Source organism: Lycium ferocissimum, chromosome 4 (genome assembly GCF_029784015.1).
Source record: "Lycium ferocissimum isolate CSIRO_LF1 chromosome 4, AGI_CSIRO_Lferr_CH_V1, whole genome shotgun sequence".
NCBI classification, from domain to species: domain Eukaryota; kingdom Viridiplantae; phylum Streptophyta; class Magnoliopsida; order Solanales; family Solanaceae; genus Lycium; species Lycium ferocissimum.
Genome location: NC_081345.1, coordinates 8,891,240 through 8,906,038, shown reverse-complemented (window position 1 = coordinate 8,906,038; position 14,799 = coordinate 8,891,240). Strand labels below are relative to the sequence as shown.

Sequence of the window (14,799 nt, the reverse complement as noted above, 5' to 3'; positions counted from 1 at the left end):
ACTTAAATTCCCTCGTCCTTATATATTTCTTTGGGCTTCTAACTTAATAACTACTACAATATATTATGTGATGACAATTAATAATTAATATGTAGAAAATAAAGTACTAATATTACAAACTTATCGTTAATGATTTAGAATATAAAATATCCACTTATAACTAATTTAATAACTACGAAAATAAAGTAATGATGATCAATTATTAAAAAGAGGTGTAAAATAATAAAAATGTAATTATAAGTTAGTAATTCTAAAAAATGGTGACAATGATAATAAAAACGGTAATTATTATAATAGTAGAGAATAGTAGCGAAAATAAGGTAATTATTAATTTAGAAGCTTAGAAAGTGAATCGGAAGAAAGGAGGATCAAAATTGGGTGTCAACAGTACACGATCGTCGCAATATAATTTATCCAACTATAAGTCTGGGTCGAATCCGCAGGGAACAATATAAAGACAATTTAAACAAGTAAGGAATTATCACCAACTAAGTTAAGCCAAACACTTTTTCAATATTTGATTTTTGATTTAAAAACAAACAAAGACAAAACTAACCTAGAAAACAAGTAAAGTGATCAATGGCCACAAGCATGGATACAAGACAAATTACTCTCAAGTAACGATCCAATATATTTCACGATTTTACAACTATGAGTGAGTTTATGCTAATTAGATAATGATCTCTAAAATCTCATCAAAAGTCTCTCGGCCAAATCGATGAATTTCACTCTAAGCTTTCTCAAGCCTTAGAGTGTGATATTAACCACAATCAATATAATCTCAAGTAACTTTCCTAGCTCTAGCTCAAGTTATTAGATGGATTTTAAAGCCCCAAATTTTTTTGTTAATTAGTCTTTCCCAACTTCAATGTTCCTCTCTCGGGCTCAAATTGAAGTAAATGGGCGGGTCTTAGGGTTAGCTAATCCCTTACGAACATTAAAGAACAAGATTAATTAAAACAACATTAACTCACTTCATTAGCAATAAAAATCATTCAATACATAATCAAAACAAGAGTTTCATCCAAAATTTAATTATAGAATATTTCCATAAACAAGATTCAAGTAATGGAATAGAGTACTACACACTTAGATATTCAATACATAACAAGGAATTGAAGAAATGAGTTAAAGAGTAAGAAATTTCTCATCTAAGTCTTCAAATCTTCTCTTCCAAAGTGTGAGTTGATGAACACTAGTCTCCAAAACTTGTGTTAAAAATGGCCAAAGATGTGAGAAATTTTCCCCAAGTCTTGCTTTTGTAGTACCCTAAATTTTCCAAGTCAAAATATGACAAAATAAACCTCAAAGTTGCTGATTTGCAGATCTGGCCGTTTTGCAAATTTAGCCACTTTTCTTGTTTCTTCAATTTGACCTCTTTTGACTTGTTTTTCACTTGAGTTCTTTTCGATCACTTCTCAATCATGTAAAACCTATAAAATGGAAGTAAACAGTATTAAATGCACTATTTTCTCAATCAAACAAGTCAAAAGTCTAAGATTAAGGCAAAATACATCAAAGCACCCCTGAACTATACCCGAAAAGTCGATATCACACCTAAACTATACAAGCGACCCATTACACACCTTAACATCTAAAAACTGAAATTATTTACGCAACTGATGTGGCATAAATTATAAAAATAATTAAAAAAGAAGCGCGTGTTTTAGTTAAAATTTGTTTATTATTTTCTCTTTTTAATTAAAAAAAATATTTTTTCTAATCCCCACCCCAACCCTCCCTTTCTCCTTCCTTTCTTCTTCATCTTTTTCTTTTTCATTCAACGTGTCTCGCCCCCCTCCCCCCCCCCCCTCCCCGCCCGGCTCCTCCACCCTTTTGCCACCCCCAGCCCCCAATTTGACCACCACCACGCCCCCTTTCCCCTCCCTGCTTCACCATATATATCACCAACACTAGATTTCAATAGCCACCACCTCCACTAATTTCAATAGCTACCATTAACCCACCACCACCAAAATCAAAATACCAATACCAAATCTTAATACCAATACCGAATCAAAATCATAATCTATCAAGTAAAAAGAAGCAAGTGGATTACTACTAAATCTCTGCAAACTCTATTGGATTGTGAATTTTTTTTTTTTTTTTAATAATGAAATTAGCGAGAGGAGAAAGGGCGGGGGAAAGGTAGCGATGGGGGTGGGGATGAGATTGAAAAAATATGAATTTGAAGGATGAGAATGAAGAAGAAATGGGGTGAAATGGGAATGAAGAAGAAATGGGAATGAAGAAGAAATGGGGTGAAATGGGAATGGAGAAGAAATGGAATGAAGAAGAAACGGTGGTACTACTACGCGATGTAATAGCAGCAGTAGTCGTAAAATTACTAATACTTCCTCTGTTCAAATTCATTTGTCCATAATTATTGAAGGATTGGTTGCGGTGAAATTGGTGGCGGATTGGTGGTAGTGAAATTGATTGCGATGGTGGTAGCGCATTGGTGGTTCCAGTGAAATGAGGTGGTGGTGATGAAAGAAGATATAATTATTGAAGGATTTTAATGGTTAATTAGGGATTAATTAGTGTAAATATAATTAATAAAAAAATTAAATGAATAAAGAAAAAGAAATAAATATAAAATTAAAATTTAGGAAATTTCTAAGGTGGCACTGACGTGGTGCTGGTGTGGCGCTGATGTGGCAAGAGAGTGGGTTACACTTCACATTGTGCAAGTGGTCATCAGTTTACAGGGGGTAAATAATTTCAGTTTTTAGATGTTAAGGTGTGTAATAGGTCGCTTGTATAGTTTAGGTGTGATATCGACTTTTCGGGTATAGTTCAGGGGTGCTTTGATGTATTTTGCCTAAGATTAAAGAAGAAATAAGTTGAAAAATACCAACTTATCATAATTATAATTAGGATTTAAGAATAGCTTATCCGTGTAAAATTCTCCTAGATTTTGTATGTATTTGCATTAGAATTCAACGTAATGCAGGGATCATATCTCTACGGTGCTTAATAATTACTGGAATAACATATTTGTTATTCGATGTTATGTATCATTCAGATATGTTTGAATTGAAGAAATGTTAACATCACGTATTGGTTTATATATATATATATATATATATATATTTTGGTAATATTTGATTTTGTGCAAAAAAAGACATCTTTATGAGGAAAATTGAAATGACATACACAATAATTGTGAGACGAATGAATAAATAAATAAATAAATGTTGCACTCCTTTAAACGTGAAAATTGTCTTATAATTTTGAACTTAATTGGAGGGAATACTTCCTAAAAAGATGATTAGCTAGTCAAGTTGTAAAGGTACTTTTGTTATTCATATGATCTAATACACATATTACTAACACGTGTATGAAAAATACTTGTACCGAGTGTAAGCACTAAACTAATAGATGTGTTTTATACATAATGTTTACCATTTGATCTCTAATTTGTATGTTTATATTACAACAATTATTATTATATTACTAAATCGAATTTGAATTGAGAGAACTAGATCGAATGAGACCAAACTTATTCACGTTCAATAATCACATAGTACTTTATTTATGAACCGAGTCAAATGGATTGAATCGACTCAATGTTCACCCAACTTGATCTTTGTCGCTAAAGGTAGGTTTGTATTAAATCCTACATCCTCCTTTGCACACAATCAACCAAATGAACCAAAGAGTATTAAAGTGGGTTCAGAACAAACTTTATACAATTCTTCACCTCAACTTAGTAGATATTAGATACATGTTCACACATTAATCTAATTTGAAATTTAAAAAGAAAAAAGAGTTTCTCCTAAAAAGAAAGAAAGAAGCTTCTCTTGTAATTATTGGAACTTGGAAGCGGTAAAAAGAAGTTTAACTTTTAGACATTTTCTCAATCTGTTTTTTTTTCCAGAAAATAATAAACCAGTGCACTTAATTGGAAGGAAATGAAATCTACTGCTACTTCTGATTTGAATAGAAGAAAATACCCTTTTTCAGATCTCTTATATTTTATGTGCTCATTTTTACTTACTCCATGCCTATTACTAGTTTTGCATGGAAATTTTCCTACCGTAAAATTAATAATAGCGTGTTCTTTTCACCGTGTTACTCTCTTCTTCGCATCATACACAGGGCGAATTTACTCACTAAATTTGGGGCATGTGAACCCATGATTTCTTCGTAAATTAGATATTTTATGTATATATTTTCTGATATTGCTGTAATATTATCTGTTGGAACCCATGCTACAAAAAACACTAGATGATGCACTTGCTTGAAAGTTGAGTTATTTAATTACTTAGAGGATTAGGGATCAATTCCCATTTAGTACATTTTTTTTAGTAATGCACCCATATTCTAAATTCTAGATTCGCCTATAATCATACACGTGTATATAATACTCATAGTTCCTAAGATGAGTAGAGCCCTTTTATTCTTGGCACATAGTGAAGAGGGGAAAGGTGTTAACTTACATGAGAAAATTTAAGTAAAGTTACTCTTCAAGTCTTGAAATTAGAAATGGTGACTTTGACTTGGTCAACTAAGATTAAATGAAATATGGGCCTACTTATAATAATTAAGAATTTGGGGGTAAGATTGGAATTTTAAAAATTTTAAAAAGATTTCCCTCCTACTTTTTTAATTTCAAAATTTAAATTCTCCCTCTCCTTTTTATATCTTTTTTCCTTCTCTTTCTTCTTCTTTCTCTCTACCATTTTTTCGCTACTCCTCTTCTTTTGCTTCTCGTTCTTATTGTTCGTTGTCATCTTTATCTTTTTTCATGGTGTATTCTTCTTGTTCTCCTCTTTATTTTTTTTCCTTTTTCTTATTTTATGGACTGTTTTGCTTTGCTAGTAAGGATTTTGTGGAGAAAATTTGGAAAAAAAGAATCAAGCCATTATAGAAAATCTGCAGAAAATCCAACAATTTTAGAAGCTGTTGCAACAATTACTGAAATTTGTTGCAACAATTTCAGAATTTGTTACAACAACTATCTGTTGAGATCGAAATAACATGACGTCATGCAGAAGCTAGCAATTGCAAACCTTGAACGACGATAAATCAAACAACAAAGAAAATATACCAATAAGACATAATATTATAATAGGGTTTGGTCAAGTGACCTACATATTTGAAAAACTAATATAAAAAGAAAACAATAAAATTATTGAGAGCATAATCTCCCCTAAATAGGACTATTTAATAACTACATTGTGGATGCTTCTATGTTATGTTGTATGAGAGGGATTCTTCAATTTATAGAGGTCTAAAATCTTTTCCTTCAAGAAAGAGGTTACCTAAATATGGAATATTAAAATTTTTCTTTTGGGAAAAGTAAAACCAAATATGATAAAATCTTTGCCCTTTTTTTGTAAAATCCAAACATGGTAAGAAAATCAGGGCAAACCTTAACACCATTGATATTTGTTGCAACAACTACAAAATTTGTTACAACAACTCAATATTTGTCGAGTTGTTGCAACAATTATCGAACTTGTTGCAACAACTATGAAAGTTTGTTGCAACAATTTACCAAAGTTGTTGGTGGAAAGTAAGGTGAAGAAGGTGGAGGAGAAGGCGGAGCAGAGGGAAAGGAGACATTTTGGTGGCGGAGGAGAAGGCGAAGATAACGATAGCAGAGGAGGAGGCAGCAGCGGCGATGGGAGAGATGGTGGTGGCGGAGGAGGGGGAAGGCGGAGGGGGAGAAAGGGATAGGGTGGGGTGAGGGGAGGTAGGGGCATTGTGTAAATAATAAAACTTGGAGGTTTTTAAAATTAGCGTCATTAACAGTAATCTCAAAAGAGTCAACCCTACCTAATAAAAAAACTTGAGTCACTCATTTTTAATTTTGAAACTAGAAAGTCACCCTTAATTAAAAGAAGTTGTAATGGCTAATCAAGAAAACTATAATTCAGATTTTGAATTCCGGGGAAGTACTGTTGCAATTAATGGTGACCAACTTGAAAACAGTACTGCTTATAATCAAGTAACAAAGTTGTTATGGCTGATCAAGAATTCTGGGATAGTGTTGCAATTAATGGTGATAAACAGAGAAATTGTTCTACTTATGATCAATGCCAAGGAGTTGATATTTTTGGGCATGATGGACAAGTAGAGGTAATGCCTATTTGAGATGAACATGTGGGAGACACTAAAAAAATTGGAGAATCTGCAGACTTTTGGGACTAATGATCTTTGGACAATGGTTTCTGATCCTGAATTTGATCTATTGCCACAATAGGCTACTGGTTTTGGTACATTGTTGAATAGTCTACTTGCTAATGAGAATACAACAACAACAACATACCAGTGAAATCCCACAATGTGGGGTATGGGGAGGGTAAAGTGTACGCAGACCTTACCCCTACGTAGGAAGATAGGGAGGCTGTTTCCGAAAGACCCTCGGCTCAAGAGAAAACATGACGAGAAAAGGTCAGATAAGCACAAGCAGTTCAAAGTAATATGAAAATGAAACTAATGAAAGCGAAAAGTCATGATAAAGCAGTCTAAAAAAAACAGTAGCTACCACAGATAAATAAGATAATCGAAGTACAAGAAACAACTTATAGTAGCAAGAATCAAAGGACAATACACTATAGATCAAAACTGTGACTACTAGTACGAAGGGATACGCGGGACTACCTACTAGCCTTCTACCCTAATCTGAGACTTCCATAACCTCCTATCTAAGGTATGTCCTCCGTAAGCTGGAACTGCGCCATGTCCTGTCTAAGCACCTCTCCCCAACACTTCTTCAGCCTACCTCTATCTCTTCTGAAACCGTCTATAGCTAATCTCTCACACCTCGGCCCAGGCATCCGTCTCTCTCCCTCTCACATGCCCAAACCATCTCGTTCCTTCAACTTGTCCTCCACCGATGCCACTCCCAACTTATCCCGGATATCTTCATTCTCAATCCTATCTTGTCCTCCATCGAGCCTAATTATGATTATTCCATTCCCTTTTCTACTGATACATTCTAGTTTTTCTGCTAACTATTCCCCCCAAGGTTTTGAAATTTTTTTTTGGGGAGTTGGTGGGGTGGGGGGGGGGGGTTGAGCTTAGGTGATTCTTTTGTTCTTTTTGGAAATTCTTTTTTGAGAGAATATAGGTTTTTGCTATGTATTTTTCTGGGTGGAGTTTTGTTGGGTGTACATGCAGGTGTAGTCATTAGTTTATTTCGGTAAATTAACTGCTCCTTCAAAATTGTTTTATTGATTGCTACACTTAGTTGATGCAAATTTTTAGTAAACATAGGTGATGTTACAACTTGCGAGTTCTTTTAATTGAAATCATTGTTCAATCTCAATTAACTTTTGTTTATTGAACATGATTCCAGCCATTTGACAAAGCAATTTGTTTATTTTTTTCTGAGAAGGAAAGCAATTTGTTTATTTTCCTTTCCCTCTGTTTGCATTTTGTATTGTTTGACAACTGGGAAAATACACTCCGTTAAACAAGACCAAGATCCAAATAAACCTTAACAAGAGAAGTGCCACAAGAAACCAACCAAACTAAAACGACTAGGTACTCTTCCAGAAGCCAAAGGTACCACCACCACCAGCATATGCAACAAGGAAGAGGCTAAGTTTAAGTAGGCGTTTGGCCTTAGAACCTAATATTTTTTCACTTTATTAGGAATTTTAGAAGTTGGAGTTGTGTTTGACTATAATTTTTGCAAAAAATACTTGGTTTTTTGAATGTACTTTTCAAAATATCATTTATACCCCTCAATTTCTAAAAACTAGCAAAACCACCAAACTTAACTAATTTCCCGAATTTGTCATCCTCATTATTTTGTTCATCTATCCAAACAGCACTCGTTAACTCTAATCTTTACTATTTTATGCAATATATAAAACAACATTCGTTAATTCTAATGCTTATCATTATTTTTTAAACTGATCAACTCCAAAAAAGAGTCAACTTTTCAATATGAAATTTAGAATATTAGGTAACAGGTAGTAGAGCATGCAATGGTTTGGTGGTTGATATAAATGGAGTCATTTTTATAAAAATAAAAAATTTAGGGTAAAATTTGAAAAAGAAAGATAAATGCAATGGTAAAAAACTGAAAGTGAAAAAGGTGAAAACAAATTTTTAGCTGTTTTCCTAATTCCAAATACAACTTCAAGTTGTATTTGGAATTTTCATGACCAAACGCTCATTTTCAAATAAAGTGAAAACATATTAGAAAAAAGTGAATAATTGTCGTGGCCAAACAGGCTCTTATAAGACTAATTGAGACTGTTGCAGCTGAACTAAAGCCAAAATAGCTCAGCCTAACCTGCAGTAGCATCAACCACAAGGCTGACGCGATCGTGAAAATTATGTTAGCGTTGTGACCACAAAGAATCGTCTTTTGTATACCATATGTACACGCTGTAATTTCATATCAACTTCAAAAGTAGATCCACGTCATGAACTCCAAACAATAGTTCTCCATCCATTTCAATTTAAGCCCCCCGTTTGGCCATAAGAATTATTCACTTTATTTCGGAATTCTTTTTCACTTTTTTCTAATCGCGTTTGGTAGTAAAATTAGAATACAACTTCAAGTTGTATTCGAATATCAAAAACTCAAAAAACTTGTTTTTCAATTTTTTTTCACTTCTTTCACTTTTTTACAATTATATTTCACCAAAAATTATAATTTCAAAAACTATGGCCAAACACAACTCCAACTCCAAAATTCCAAAAAAAAGTGATTTTTTTTTTTTTTTTTTTTTTGTATCTATGGACAAATGGGGCTTCAGTGTCTTACTTTCTTTTTTGGTTAGTCCCAAAAAGAGTGCCTCTTACTATTAAGTAAGTTGAATGATTCAAACATCTTACATGACAATTTTATAATCACAATATTTAAATAACTTTTTGCTACCTTACACATCTTTAATTTAAGGCCACAAGATTAAAAAATCTCCTTTTTATTTCTTAAATTTTATGCCAAGTCAAACTAACACACCTACATTGGGATGGATCTATCCCTCAAAAACCCAAAAACAAACTGCATTTGCTTGTCAAAGCCAAAAGGCCTACTTGCAGAAAAAGAAAACAGTTACTCCTTACTAAGGTGTAGCGCATTCAATTTACAGATCCCAAATAAGTTGACAATAAAATAAATTAGATATCAAAAGGAAAAGGATAAAATTGGTCAGTGTACGCTGATGTCGCTATTAATTTCCACTCCTACTTGAATATTCTTCGACTGATAGATTTGCCGACTCTAGCAGACAATATTACTTAAACGTGTGTTCTATTTGGCACAAAACATTTTCCAAAAAATATTTTTTAATTTTCTCAGGTTTGATTGGTCAAAAATTTGGAAAAATATTTTCTTTAGGAAAACAATATCCTAAAAAAATGAGAAAAATGACTTCCCTAACGATAGTAGGGAAAACAAGCCCACAAGTGACATTCCATATTGATTGTCTCCTAATCCTCGATCTCACCTCATCTTCAACCCCACCTCCTACCCTATCACCCACTCCCACTCCACCACACACCCCCACCTCCACCTCCGGACTTCAACCCCTCCCAGCCACTACCCCCACCCCCACGCCCACCTCATAGTATTTGTCTGATTATACACAAATGCTTTTAGGATAATATTTTTGCTTACGTACCGAACATAAGAAAATAAGAAAACCACTTATTCTTCTGGAAAACATTTTCCTTCATACCGAACACACCTAAATTGGTGGGAATTCTTTCCCGTAAATCGTGATTTCAAATTTGACTCGCTGTTAATAATATCAAATGTCACCCATTTCCACCCCAAAAGGAAATGAAGGGACAAAACAGGGAAACCAAGTTACATTCCATTAATTCTTCATATTTCAAAGAAACAAAAAGCTCACAAGAACAAAAAAAAATCTGCTTCTCCCATATATATAACTAGTTCAGACAACAGAAGAAAAGGAGGAATTAGAAATCTCAAAACCAGACATACTCTTAGAAAAGAATGTACGGAGCAACTCATGCTCTTCAAGCAGACAAGGAAACACCCTGCAGGTGCAGTCTAATAAGGCCACCAATCTGGCTTCTTCACTAAAATCTGATTATACTCTGGCCTTGAAGTCTGGGAAAAGAAGAGAGAAGATAAATTACAAAGACGAAGTGTTTATGCATAATTATTAACCTGAGAAAATGAACATCAATCTTGCACTAACAAAGAAAATGTTCTAACTAACAAATTTGTTTTCGATTTTGAATCTCAGTAACAGAACCAAATCATATGCGACTATACACAAAAACACCTCATAAGCTAATCTAATTTAGATTGAAGCTCTTCCATCCTTTTAAATCACAATGATCACCAACCTCCAAGTTTTCCTTATTATCATGCCTAGATTTTCCAGAAAGTACTTCTCCAGTGTAACTATACCATCTCTGAAGTGTGAAGTCATGGTTCGATCTGGATAGCCAATTCCAGGAACTGATATAACATTAGTGTAAAATTAAGATACTGTATTCCTCCAAATAAACAACTATGCCTCAGTCCCAAACAAGTTGGGGTGCACAAGGTAGGGTGAGTAATCTCAAAAATATTACTCCTTAAAACTTATCTCAAATTAATTGTACCATTGTCCCTACACATCAGCATAATAGGTAGGGTGAGATAAACGCAGTATAGACCTAAGTTGCGCGGACTCTTCATACCCAGCTCGACAAGAGACTTGAACGGGCGCGGAATACGTCTCGGATTCGGTTAACCAACTTTTTTTTGATAAAGAATTTTTTTTTTTTTTTTTTTTTTTTTTTGATAAAGCATTCGCTTAACCAACTTTGGATACTTTGACTGGAGTCCATGGACAAATTTGGGGGGAAAATTGAGATTTTGATTTCTCAAAATAAAAGATAAAACCGATTTAAGACACGGGAAATGGAATGCCCATCTTGGAGAACGAAAGATTGAATTCTACAATATACATGTCAGTTTTCATAGAATATCTCTTAAAATTTAGAATATTTTTATAGCTCTAATTTTATAATTTTGAATTTTCTTAGCCGAATCCCAGCATCCGTATCGATACCTGGATTCGCACCCCCGAATCTTAAAATTTAAATTTTGCAGTATCCGACACTCGGATCTGTACCCGTATCAGATACCCGCACCCGAGTCTAAGCAACTTAGGTATAACTCGGTGCAGCCACCCACAAGTACTACTCCATCCTGCAAACTCATCACTCTTGATGTGCCGCTAACTATTGAAAAGAAACAGAAAAGGGGAAAAAGTTGAGGACCTTTTTTCTCAATAGAAGCTTTGGAAGAAAAAAGGATGAGCAGCTTGAAAGCTCATTGAAGGTCACATATATAATGTAAATCCTCCATAGTGGACTCATGAATTTATTTCCCTTCCTGGAGTTCCCCCCTCTTTATACATCTTTAAGTCTCTCATTCCCACTTAACACTTTCTGTACAACAAGGAAAATATGATAAAACTTTAGTCTCTCATGTTTCTCTTTTACAATCTCAATACTTGCTTCCTTTTTTCTTTTTGATAAGTATCTGAACACTTGCTTCCTTTTACGTAATCTAATAAAAAGAGCCAGGATGTCGCATAAATTATTCAAGACCCTCAGCTGCCTAACTTCATGTAGAAAGAAACACGCACATAATTCTAAAATCATTGCAACACTGGCCATCAGACTGTTGTGTCCTCAAATAGACAGTTTGAGTAATCTGTTTTTGAGATTTTTACCTAGACACCAGTTAATGGCTATTGGTTAAGGCTACCTTTTTGCATGGACAGCGGTATGGCAAGTAAGCTCACACCAAACAACCTAAAAAAGGAAAATTATATATGCTGATATTTTGCGTAAAAAGCAGGTGAAGATGTGAGCTATTTATTGTGGATTAAGATACAGAACGCAAGAGGAATAACTACTTCATTCCAGGCAATGTGGAGAACCTTCTTGTAGGCAGAGAAGGAATCAGGAAAAGAGAAGTTACAGATTTTGGATAGTAGGGAGTACTTCCTTCCTCCCATAATAAGTGTCACCTTAACCAAAAACACGCATCTTAAGAAGCTAACGCATATTAAGAAGCTAATAAAGCAATGTGAAGTTTACCAAATTACCCCTATATTACTTTTTCTTCTTGATTAGAGCATGCACACGTAGTAGACCTTTTGACATTAGGAATCCAATAATACCAAGTTACTATGTGGCTTTTCCAATCATCATTTAGATGTTACTTCAACTTTTCAATTTTTGTCTAAGGGTAGAAATGGAAAAAGCTAGCCAATTTATGTCTTGGTTTCCTAAAGTGACACTTATTATGGGGCAATTTTTTTTGGTTAAGGTGACACTTATTATGGGACGGAGCGAGTAATATTTATGACTCATATGGACAATTTGGAGAGGAAAGAACAGAATAGCTTTTACGGGAATGAAGCTTTGTTCCTAACTGAAAATAACATGCTCAGTTTTTGTTTACATTTGGCTACAGAATATTGAATATCTTATGTAGAAGAATTTTTTTTACAACTCCTCTACTTGTATTGGCTACCCTTTGAATGCACTGAAATCTGACCTATTTACTTATTAAAATAGGACCTGATGTTGCTTTATGATCTCTAAACAAAGCCAGTAAGTTTACCAACTCTAGTGCTATTTATGGTATTAGAAGACGTCTACCCGAACTTACATCCCCAGGCATGCTCTTATATTCCAGTTTTGTTGCTTAGGAAGATGATATACCAATGGAAGCATGGACCAATATGTTTTAGTTCCACATGCCTTTGAAAATTCTGCAGTGCTACTTAATCTGCTTCCCACTTGATCCTTCCAATGCCTGATTCAAAGTATTTGAGCAAATAAATGCCTATAATTATCCCATCTAGACAAATTTAGGGTCTTGGGATCTAGAAAATTAAACAGGTGTCTGAAGTCTTTAAAGGAGAAGACTTTAAATGTTGGCTCCGGAAGCTGACACTTGCTGGTACGGTCTACTTTGTTTTGTCAAGAAAAGAATACAAGAACCAGTTCCCCCCCCCCCCCCCCCAAAGTTGAAACCATTCAATCATGCTATTTTGCTATCAATATGTATTAGCTTGGGAGGTTGGCTATGGTGGATCAGAGGAGAGGTAGAGGTAGGCGGAGAAGTATTGAGGAGGGGTGATTAGACAGGACATGGCACAACTGCAATTTACCGAGGACATGACTCTAGATAGGAGGTTATGAGGTCGAGGATTAGGATAGAGGTTTAGTAGGTAGTCGAGCGTTGTTTAGTTTCCTTATCAGTATTCTTCTTCTTCTTATTATTATTACTCTCCTACTACCTTATTACCTGTATTACTTGTTGATACTATTCTTTTCTCCATTATTTTCAAAATGGCTTCTTCATTGTATTTCATTTTCAAACCTGCTTTGATATTCTTTACTTGAGCCAAGGATCCATTAGAAACAACCTCTAGGTCTGCTTACACTTTACCCTCCCTAGACCCTACTATTGGGATTACACTGGGTATGTTGTTATGGTTGTCTGTATTAGCTCGCGAGTTATTTTTCTAATTTATTTATTCTACCCTCACCATATGTACCATTTGCAGAATTACCACAAATCTGAAATCAAATCAATCTAATCCCCCCATCCCCCTTCCATCTCCTTTCAAAAAGACCACAATCAACGAAAAAGAAGCTTATCTAAACCAATCAAAATGGCATATCTATTACTCCCTCCGCCTCAATTTATGGGATATACTTTCCTTTTTAGTTTGTCTCAGAAAGAATGTCACCTCTATATTATTATAAACAACTTAGCTTTAACATTCCCATTTTACGCTTATATTTGGCTTTTGGTTCTTCCAAAGTTCATAAGGGGATGCATGAAGTTTCTTGGGAGGAATTCGGTTCAAACTATGACATGCTGAAAATAAGGCTTCATTCCACAAGTTCCCAGGCATACCAGATCCATAAAGCATACAATTAACCGTTTCTATGAAAGTTCTATTTTTCATTTGTGCTACACCATTTTGTTGTGGTGTATAAGATGCAGTCAACTGTTTTTCAATTCCACAAAAAGCAATAAAATCTGATTTTAAATACTCACATAAATTTTTATCAAATTTCAAAAAGGCTTCCTTTCTTTCAAACTTTGTGCCTAGTGAGATGGTGTCACATAATTTGGGATATCAATAAAGGCATATATTGCATGATAAGGGAATAAGAGAAAGATGAAAGAAGAGAGAGAGAGAGAGAGAGAGACAGAGAGACATACGAGATCCTTGAAAATGAGAAAAGCAACAAGAAAGAAGAGGACGAAGAGGATCTCGAACTCTGCTAATCTCACGAAATCGAATACTGAGTCCACTGCACGAGTCAACATCGACGGCGAGGGAAGCTCCTCCCTTCTTCCACCTCTCCCTAATCTCTTCCCCATTCTCACAGCTGACACAAATACTTTGCTCAAACACTCTGATCTGTGAATTTTATGTTGCCAATCTACCTATTGTTCAATGTCACCAATACATTCATTACAATTTTAATTAATACTATACATAGGCATAGCTAATCAATTGTACGGTCGTTATTTATTAACCCCTCGGTACAAGAGGGAGTGTCGATTTAGCGTTGGGAGACTCTTACTAAAATACTAACTTCTAATAAAAAAAAAAGTTATTTGACTAAATTATTTCTAATTATATAAGTATTGAATTTCATTATATAGCATTTAATAGAGATAAATTTGAAAAAATAAATGGTTAATTCTTTTGATAAGTGGACACTTGGTACTACTTTGCATACCCCTTAAAAAGAAAAATAAACAAATACATAATTTATCATGATACTTATATTAGTTGGTGCATAATTTTAATGGATTTA

The 14,799-nt window shown here is 34.4% G+C and overlaps 1 protein-coding gene across 2 annotated transcripts; it reads right to left on the bottom strand.

Annotated features, from left to right (window-relative positions):
- Positions 1–9,696: 9,696 nt before the first annotated feature.
- LOC132051509 (uncharacterized) lies at positions 9,697–14,453 on the bottom strand. 2 transcript variants are annotated; one of them, XR_009413743.1, is made up of 3 exons: positions 14,195–14,453; positions 9,903–10,051; positions 9,697–9,862 (listed from the first exon to the last, which is right to left on the bottom strand). XR_009413743.1 is itself a non-coding variant. In XM_059442621.1 (2 exons), exons 1-2 carry the CDS (start codon positions 14,354–14,356, stop codon positions 9,992–9,994), a joined length of 222 nt encoding a protein of 73 aa, XP_059298604.1. In that variant the 5' UTR covers positions 14,357–14,452; the 3' UTR covers positions 9,697–9,991. The 2 variants fall into 2 exon arrangements, 1 of the variants encoding a protein (XP_059298604.1); XM_059442621.1 differs by having other exon boundaries at positions 9,697–10,051; positions 14,195–14,452.
- Positions 14,454–14,799: the final 346 nt, after the last annotated feature.